Raw genomic sequence first — 10,000 nt, 5'->3', positions numbered from 1 at the left:
CCCCTTCCCAGCCTCACCCTCCACCCCTCCCCTTCCCAGCCTCACCCTCCACCCCTCCCCTTCCCAGCCTCACCCTCCACCCCTCCCCTTCCCAGCCTCACCCTCCACCCCTCCCCTTCCCAGCCTCACCCTCCACCCCTCCCCTTCCCAGCCTCACCCTCCACCCCTCCCCTTCCCAGCCTCACCCTCCACCCATTCCCTTCCTAGCCTCACCCTCCACCCCTCCCCTTCCCAGCCTCACCCTCCACCCCTCCCCTTCCCAGCCTCACCCTCCACCCCTCCCCTTCCCAGCCTCACCCTCCACCCCTCAACTTCCCCATCTCACCCTCCACCCCTCCACTTCCCAGCCTCACCCTCAACCACTCCCCTTCCCAGCCTCACCCTCCACCCCTCCCCTTCCCAGCCACACCTCCACCCATCCCTTCCCAGCCTCACCCTCCACCCCACCCCACCCCTTCCCCTTCCCAGCCTCACCCTCCACCCCTCAACTTACCCATCTCACCCTCCACCCCTCCGCTGCCCAGCCTCACCCTCCACCCCTCCCCTTCCCAGTCTCACCCTCCACCCCTCCCCTTCCCAGCCTCACCCTCCACCCATCCCCTTCCCAGCCTCACCCTCCACCCCTCCCCTTCACAGCCTCACCCTCCACCCCTCCCCTTCCCAGCCTCACCCTCCACCCATCCCCTTCCCAGCTTCACCCTCCACCCCTCCCCTTCACAGCCTCACCTCCACCCTCCCCTTCCCAGCCTCACCCTCCACCCTTCCCCTTCCCAGCCTCACCCTCCACCCCTCCCCTTCACAGCCTCACCCTCCACCCCTCAACTTCCCCATCTCACCCTCCATTTAGTTATTGTCTCTACTGTCCTAGTTTACTTTACTTTGGCTCAGTGGTCTAAGACACTGAGTGACTCAGCGGTCTAATACACTGAGTGACTCAGCGGTCTAAGACACAGAGTGACTCAGCGGTCTAAGACACAGAGTGACTCAGCGGTCTAATACACAGAGTGACTCAGCGGTCTAAGACACAGAGTGACTCAGCAGTCTAATACAAAGAGTGACTCACTAAGACACTGAGTGACTCAGCGGTCTAAGACACTGAGTGACTCAGCGGTCTAAGACACTGAGTGACTCAGCGGTCTAATACACTGAGTGGCTCAGCGGTCTAATACACAGCGTGACTCAGCGGTCTAAGACACTGAGTGACTCAGCGGTCTAAGACACTGAGTGACTCAGCGGTCTAAGACACTGAGGTGCTCAGCAGTCTAATACACAGAGTGACTCAGTGGTCTAATACACTGAGTGGCTCAGCGGTCTAATACACTGAGTGGCTCAGCGGTCTAATACACTGAGTGACTCAGCGGTCTAAGACACTGAGTGGCTCAGCGGTCTAAGACACTGAGTGGCTCAGCCGTCTAATACACTGAGTGACTCAGCGGTCTAAGACACTGAGTGACTCAGTGGTCTAATACACTGAGTGACTCAGCGGTCTAAGACACAGAGTGACTCAGCGGTCTAATACACTGAGTGGCTCAGCGGTCTAATACACTGAGTGACTCAGCGGTCTAAGACACTGAGTGGCTCAGCGGTCTAAGACACGGAGTGACTCAGTGGTCTAATACACTGAGTGGCTCACTCACTGAGTGGCTCAGCTGTCTAATACACTGAGTGACTCAGCGGTCTAAGACACTGACACTGAGTGGCTCAGCGGTCTAATACACTGAGTGGCTCAGCGGTCTAAGACACTGAGTGACTCAGCGGTCTAATACACAGAGTGGCTCAGCGGTCTAATACACTGAGTGGCTCAGCGGTCTAATACACTGAGTGACTCAGCGGTCTAATACACTGAGTGACTCAGCGGTCTAAGACACTGAGTGACTCAGCGGTCTTGGCTCTTCGCCCTCTAACGACTCCTTGTGGCGGGTTCGGTTGTCAGTTGAATGGTGTTTCCAGGTTTAGCCGTCGGGTGTTAAGAAGTGTTTCGGAGGACGCATGACTTGACCTTTGCCTCTCCCGAGCTCGTTGGGGAGTTGTAGTGATGAGACAAGATTGTAATCATGAAAAAAAGGGGGGTAATAATAATTGAAAAGAAGGTATTAAGTAATGTAGTGATGTAAAGAGCCTCACCCTTCCTCCTTTCTCTCCGTTGGAGCCTGGGAACCCAGGGAAGCCACTGGAGCCCTGTGAAACAGAAAGATTGTCAGAGAGTTGAAGAGCTGATGCTCTCCTGTAGCCTCTGCCCTTTCTATCCAAGTCCCAAGAGAGAATATTTGATTTGATTTATTAGGATCCTATTTGGCCGACGCAAATGGTAACAGTTAGTCTTACTGGGGTCCTACAAATAACGAAGAAGACATTACAGACAAAAGACTTTTGACATTATAAAACATTAACATGTAGTGTGTGTGTATCTATCAGTTACACACACATGTCAGTACACACCACAACCAGTAGGTCACATGTCCGTACACACCACAACCAGTAGGTCACATGTCAGTACACACCACAACCAGTAGGTCACATGTCCGTACACACCACAACCAGTAGGTCACATGTCAGTACACACCACAACCAGTAGGTCACATGTCCGTACACACCACAACCAGTAGGTCACATGTCCGTACACACCACAACCAGTAGGTCACATGTCCGTACACACCACAACCAGTAGGTCACATGTCAGTACACACCACAACCAGTAGGTCACATGTCCGTACACACAACAACCAGTAGGTCACATGTCAGTACATACACACCACAACCAGTAGGTCACATGTCAGTACATACACACCACAACCAGTAGGTCACATGTCAGTACATAACACCACAACCAGTAGGTCACATGTCAGTACATACACACCACAACCAGTAGGTCACATGTCAGTACATACACACCACAACCAGTAGGTCACATGTCAGTACATACACACCACAACCAGTAGGTCACATGTCAGTACATACACACCACAACCAGTAGGTCACATGTCAGTACATACACACCAAACCAGTAGGTCACATGTCAGTACATACACACCACAACCAGTAGGTCACATGTCAGTACATACACACCACAACCAGTAGGTCACATGTCAGTACATACACACCACAACCAGTAGGTCACATGTCAGTACATACACACCACAACCAGTAGGTCACATGTCAGTACATACACACCACAACCAGTAGGTCACATGTCAGTACATACACACCACAACCAGTAGGTCACATGTCAGTACATACACACCACAACCAGTAGGTCACATGTCAGTACATACACACAAAAACAAGTAGTCACATGGGGGAGAGGCGTTGTTCCGTGATGTTACTTTATCTATTGTTTGAAACCAGGTTTGCTGTTCCCTTACTCTACATGAGATGGCTCCTGGCTCTACATAATACTATATGTTTCCTTGAATTTGTTCTGGACCTGGGGACTGTGAAAAGACCCCTGGTGGCATGTCGGGTGTGATAAGTGTGTTGGTCAGAGCTGTGTGTAAGCAAACCATTTGGAATTGTCAACACATTAACGTTTCTTATAAAAAGAAGAAGTGACGCAGTCAGTCTCTCCTCAACTCTTAGTCAAGAGACATTGGCCTGCGTAGTACTAATATTAACCCTCTGATTACAATTAAGATCAAGACGTGCCGCTCTGTTCTGGACCAGCTGCATCTTAACTAGGTCTTTCTTTGCAGCACTGGACCATACGACTGGACAATAATCAAGGTAAGACAAAACTAGAGGCAGGACTTGCTTTTTGGAGTGTGGATTCAAAAAAAAAAAAAAAAAAAAAAAATTACAGACAGACCTCTCCCCATCTTTACAACCATTGAATCTATATGTTTTGACAATGACAGTCTATAATCTAAGGTAACAACAAGTTATTTAGTCTCTTCAACTTGTTCAACAGCCACACCATTCATTACCAGATTCAGCAAAGGTCTAGAGTTTAGGGAATATGTTAGCAGTGTGGTTAAGGTTAGGGTTAGGCATAAGGTTAGCAGTGTGGTTAAGGTTAGGGTTAGGCATAAGGCTAGCAGTGTGGTTAAGGTTAGGGTTAGGCATAAGGTTAGCAGTGTGGTTAAGGTTAGGGTTAGGCATAAGGCTAGCAGTGTGGTTAAGGTTAGGGTTAGGCATAAGGCTAGCAGTGTGGTTAAGGTTAGGGTTAGGCATAAGGCTAGCAGTGTGGTTAAGGTTAGGGTTAGGCATAAGGCTAGCAGTGTGGTTAAGGTTAGGGTTAGGCATAAGGCTAGCAGTGTGGTTAAGGTTAGGGTTAAGGTTAGGGTCTGTGTCCTGTTCGATACACATCAGACATTTAACTACTGATGGCAATGCCAGTCAAACAGATGGCGAAGTTAAAGGCTCAATGTGGCATATGACAATCACCATGTTGGATGCATCATTATTTAATTTGTATTTATTTAACCCTTTGTTCTCTAAGTTAACGTATCCCCACGTAAGTTGACTTTAACAACATTGTCATTTACAGCAACGTCTGTGGGGGTATAGTTACAGGGGAGAATGAGAGGAGTAGAGGAGAGGATGAGAGGAGTAGAAGGCTCAATGAGGAGAGGATGAGAGGATATGAGAGGATGAGATGTTGAGGAGAGGATGAGAGGGGTAGAGGAATTTGTATTTAGGATAACCCTTTGTTCTCTAGAGAGAGGATGAGAGGGGTAGAGGATGAGAGGAACAACATTGAGGAGTAGAGGAGAGGATGAGAGGGGGAGGATGAGAGGGGAGGGAGAGAGGAGGAGGATGAGAGGAGTAGAGGAGAGGATGAGAGGAGTAGAGGAGAGGATGAGAGAGGGATGAGAGGAAAGAGAGGATAGAGGAGAGAGGGAGGATGAGAGGAGTAGAGGAGAGGATGAGAGGAGTAGAGGAGAGGATGAGAGGAGTAGAGGAGAGGATGAGAGGAGTAGAGGAGAGGATGAGAGGAGTAGAGGAGAGGATGAGAGGAGTAGAGGAGAGGATGAGAGGAGTAGAGGAGAGGATGAGAGGAGTAGAGGAGAGGATGAGAGGAGTAGAGGAGAGGATGAGAGGAGTAGAGGAGAGGATGAGAGGGGTAGAGGATGAGAGGAGTAGAGGAGAGGATGAGAGGGGTAGAGGATGAGAGGAGTAGAGGAGAGGATGAGAGGAGTAGAGGAGAGGATGAGAGGAGTAGAGGAGAGGATGAGAGGGGTAGAGGATGAGAGGAGTAGAGGAGAGGATGAGAGGAGTAGAGGAGAGGATGAGAGGGGTAGAGGATGAGAGGAGTAGAGGAGAGGATGAGAGGAGTAGAGGAGAGGATGAGAGGAGTAGAGGATGAGAGGAGTAGAGGAGAGGATGAGAGGAGTAGAGGAGAGGATGAGAGGAGTAGAGGAGAGGATGAGAGGAGTAGAGGAGAGGATGAGAGGAGTAGAGGAGAGGATGAGAGGAGTAGAGGAGAGGATGAGAGGAGTAGAGGAGAGGATGAGAGGGGTAGAGGATGAGAGGAGTAGAGGAGAGGATGAGAGGAGTAGAGGAGAGGATGAGAGGGGTAGAGGATGAGAGGAGTAGAGGAGAGGATGAGAGGAGGAGGAGGATGAGAGGAGTAGAGGAGAGGATGAGAGGAGAGGATGAGAGAGAGAGGAGAGAGGAGAGAGGAGAGGATGAGAGGAGTAGAGGAGAGGATGAGAGGAGTAGGGAGAGGATGAGAGGAGTAGAGGAGAGGATGAGAGGAGAGAGGAGAGGATGAGAGGAGTAGAGGAGAGGATGAGAGGAGTAGAGGAGAGGAGAGAGGAAGAGGAGAGGATGAGAGGAGTAGAGGAGGATGAGAGGAGTAGAGGAGAGGAGAGAGGAGTAGAGGAGAGGATGAGAGGGGTAGAGGAGAGGAGAGGAGAGGATGGGAGAGGATGAGAGGGGTAGAGGAGAGGAGGAGAGGATGAGAGGAGTAGAGGAGAGGATGAGAGGGGTAGAGGATGAGGGAGGAGGAGAGGATGAGAGGAGTAGAGGAGAGGAGAGGAGGAGAGAGAGAGGGGTAGAGGATGAGAGGAGTAGAGGAGAGGAGGAGAGGAGGAGAGGATGAGAGGAGTAGAGGATGAGAGGAGAGGAGAGGATGAGAGGGATAGAGGATGAGAGGAGTAGAGGAGAGGATGAGAGGAGGAGAGAGGACTGTAAGGATCACTGTAACATCACTGTAACATCACTGTAACATCACTGTAACATCACTGTAACGTCACTGTAACGTCACTGTAACATCACTGTAACATCACTGTAACATCACTGTAACATCACTGTAACTGTATCACTGTAACGTCACTGTAACGTCACTGTAACGGACAACGTCACTGTAACATCACTGTAACATCACTGTAACATCACTGTAACGTCACTGTAATATCACTGTAATATCACTGTAATATCACTATAATATCACTGTAATATCACTATAATATCACTGTAATATCACTGTAATATCACTGTAACATTACTGTAACATCACTGTAACATCACTGTAACGTCACTGTAACATCACTGTAATATCACTGTAACATCACTGTAATATCACTGTAACATCACTGTAACATCACTGTAACATCACTGTAATATCACTGTAACGTCACTGTAACATCACTGTAATATCACTGTAACATCACTGTAATATCACTGTAACATCACTGTAATATCACTGTAACATCACTGTAATATCACTGTAACATCACTGTAATATCACTGTAATATCACTATAATATCACTGTAATATCACTGTAATATCACTATAATATCACTGTAACATCACTGTAACATCACTGTAATATCACTATAATATCACTGTAACATCACTGTAACATCACTGTAATATCACTATAATATCACTGTAACGTCACTGTAATATCACTGTAACATCACTGTAACATCACTGTAATATCACTGTAACATCACTGTAACATCACTGTAACATCACTGTAACATCACTGTAATATCACTGTAACATCACTGTAACATCATGCTGTGATACGTACACATACAACTGATCATAAAGGCCCAGTGCAGTCAAAAACATGATTTTACCTGTGTTTTATATATATTTCAGTCACATATAGAGCGAGATTGTTGGTAGAGTCAGTAACACACAGAGAGATAAACGAACACACAGATACCATAGTCAGCTTTGTGCTGTTATCACATACCTTAGGTCCTTGTCTTCCTGGGTAGCCGGGTAACCCGGGGACACCAAGTTTACCCTAAACAACAACAACAACAACAACAAATAGGGTTACAATAGCAGACTGGCTTGTAAAAACTCACCAAGATAGTGACGATAGTGACATAGAGGTATCAGTACCTTCTCTCCAGCCGACCCGATGGGACCTGCCTCTCCGTTGGGGCCGGATCGACCTTTGGGTCCCTCAGGTCCGTCTTCACCTCTGGCTCCTAGGACACCGAGCTCTCCCTTGTCTCCCTTGATGCCCATGTCACCCTTGAAACCTGGAAAACCGTCCTCTCCCTGAAACACAGAAAAAAATCTTCAATATATATATATATATATTTTTAAACGGGCAAGATAAGTTCAAAGGGTCCTCTGAGTCACTTTAAATTGTAAAAAAAAACACTATTTAAAATAAAGTATCACATCATACATAAATACCTGTATTAAATATACTGTACATCTTTTCTGTGTTGATTCCACATGAGCAGCAAGGCATAAATTGCTTCCAAAGTAAACTTGAATGATAGATGTGGACATCTAGCGGTAATATGATGAAATTGCAGTCACTGAATATAGAGATATACTGCCATCTGGTGGCCAGACCTCAGAATGCAGTTTGCCAGTGTTGACATAGAGGCTCTTGTCACAGGATTTCCCAAACTTGGTCTTCAGGACCCCAAAGGGGTGCACGTTTTTTTCCCTAACACTACACATTCAAAGCTTGATGATTAGTTGACTGTGTGTTAGGGGTCTCAAGAGGTGAGTTCGGGAAAACCCTGCTCTATCATTTCACACTTCCCATCTTACCTAGGGTCTACTGTAGTCATCACTTACTGCAACTAAGCAGTGAAGATATCCTTCTACAGCATGTACGTAAGCATTTGTTCACTTCTAACTTTGTTATAAGCCTTTTTTTTGGCATGACGTTGAAAACAGCAGACCCAAAATAGAAAGGTCGTTTTTCGTTTTTTAAAAGGAAATCTTATCGTTCTGCTCCCGCATCTAAACATAGCTGGGTTCATCAGCCCTTTTTTCCTGACTCAACAGGAAAATCGACCAATGAGCTGGGTTCATCAGCCCTTCAATCGACCAATGAGCTGGGTTCATCAGCCCTTCAATCGACCAATGAGCTGGGTTCATCAGCCCTTCAATCGACCAATGAGCTGGGTTCATCAGCCCTTCAATCGACCAATGAGGCAGATAAACAAGCTGAAAAACGTTCATAAGTTTAGAGCAGCTGGCGATAACAACGGCAGCCCACCAATCTACTTTTACATCACATTTGCTACTGTTTCCTGTTCGACTTTGGCGTTACGCTAACACTAGTTAGCATTGGCTGGTAAAAAAAAGGGAAAAAACGACCTCTAACTTCAGTCACACTGCATGCAGAGACATTAAAACAGCATCTACAAGTTCATCTGACTCGAGGTATGTAGCACAAAGACTTCAAATGAATGAGCTGAAGCCTTTCAAGCCAATAGGCATTTAAGTGGTCTTCCACTAGATCTGCCTGAACCAAAATGGAATGATTTACATCTATTGTAGATAGTGGAGCAGGAGGAAAAGTTTCTCCTTTCACCACTGACTCAGGGTCAGTTATTAGCTCATCCCTCTCATGGTTAAGTTTAAGATTATGATGTTGGGGCAATCTGATCCTAGATCTGCGGTTGAGAACCACTTTCTACCTCTAACACAAAATACGAGGTGGACATATTGTTGTTGTTTACCTTTTCTCCGCCACCACCTTTCAGACCTCTGACACCCTCGGCACCCTGTCGGAGGAAGCAGAAGACGAATACGAGGATTCAAGAATATATCATTTACCAATGCAGAGTTGACTACTGCTGTTGCATTGTTGTGTTGGGTGTTTGTGTACTACTTATGAATTCAATCAATCCATACATTCATTAATTAACCAATCAGTCAATTCAGAAATCATGTCAATATCAATTTAACGGTAAGGTCAACGGGTGTGACCCTTGAAGGTCGTTACCTTGACACCTCGTGAGCCAGGGTAGCCAATAGAACCCTGAGGACCAGGGTGACCCTACGAGAAAAAAAACAAGACAAAAACAGTGTGGTTAGTTGGTGATCGAGATCAGGTAAGGTATGAATGGTAAGGTATGAATGGTGAGGTATGAATGGTAAGGTATGAATGGTAAGGTATGAATGGTAAGGTATGAATGGTAAGGTATGAATGGTAGGGTATGAATGGTAAGGTATGAATGGTGAGGTGTGAATGGTAAGGTATGAATGGTAAGGTATGAATGGTAAGGTATGAATGGTAAGGTATGAATGGTAAGTTATGAATGGTAAGGTGTGAATTGTAAGGTATTAATGGTAAGGTATTAATGGTAAGGTATTAATGGTAAGGTGCAATGGTAAGGTATTAATGGTATTGTATGAATGGTAAGGTATTAATGGTAAGGTATTAATGGTAAGGTATGAATAGTAAGGTATGAATGGTAGGGTATGAATGGTAGGGTATGAATGGTAAGGTATTAATGGTAAGGTATTAATGGTAAGGTAGAGGAGAGGAGGAGAGGAGGAGGTAAGGTATGAATCTACTAAATTAAATCAGACTTACGACGCCTCCTTTAAGTCCTGGAGGACCCTCCTTCCCTGGGTGACCCTGGAAGAAATATTGGGGTCAGATAACTATATGATATGGCATTATTAACATACTACTAGACTAAAACTATAGTAAAACTACTACTGTAGTACTACTTCAACTATATGATATGGCATTATTAACATACTACTAGACTAAAACTATAGTAAAACTACTACTGTAGTACTACTTCAACTATATGATATGGCATTATTAACATACTA

The 10,000-nt window shown here is 46.2% G+C and overlaps 1 protein-coding gene across 1 annotated transcript in view; it reads right to left on the bottom strand.

Annotated features, from left to right (window-relative positions):
- Positions 1 to 10,000, bottom strand: part of LOC112226415 (collagen alpha-1(XI) chain) — a 200,433-nt gene that overhangs the window by 65,636 nt on the left and 124,797 nt on the right. Inside the window, exons 26-31 of the mRNA XM_042308330.1 lie at positions 9,753 to 9,797; positions 9,159 to 9,212; positions 8,893 to 8,937; positions 7,301 to 7,462; positions 7,146 to 7,199; positions 2,125 to 2,178 (exon numbers count right to left, since the gene is read on the bottom strand). Coding sequence (XP_042164264.1) covers positions 2,125 to 2,178; positions 7,146 to 7,199; positions 7,301 to 7,462; positions 8,893 to 8,937; positions 9,159 to 9,212; positions 9,753 to 9,797 — 414 coding nt within the window. The remainder of the gene's footprint in view (positions 1 to 2,124; positions 2,179 to 7,145; positions 7,200 to 7,300; positions 7,463 to 8,892; positions 8,938 to 9,158; positions 9,213 to 9,752; positions 9,798 to 10,000) is intronic.

The sequence above is a fragment of the Oncorhynchus tshawytscha genome, linkage group LG28 (assembly GCF_018296145.1).
Source record: "Oncorhynchus tshawytscha isolate Ot180627B linkage group LG28, Otsh_v2.0, whole genome shotgun sequence".
Lineage (NCBI taxonomy): Eukaryota > Metazoa > Chordata > Actinopteri > Salmoniformes > Salmonidae > Oncorhynchus > Oncorhynchus tshawytscha.
The sequence above is the reverse complement of the archived record's forward strand: the minus strand, read 5'-3'. Positions and strand labels throughout refer to the sequence as shown.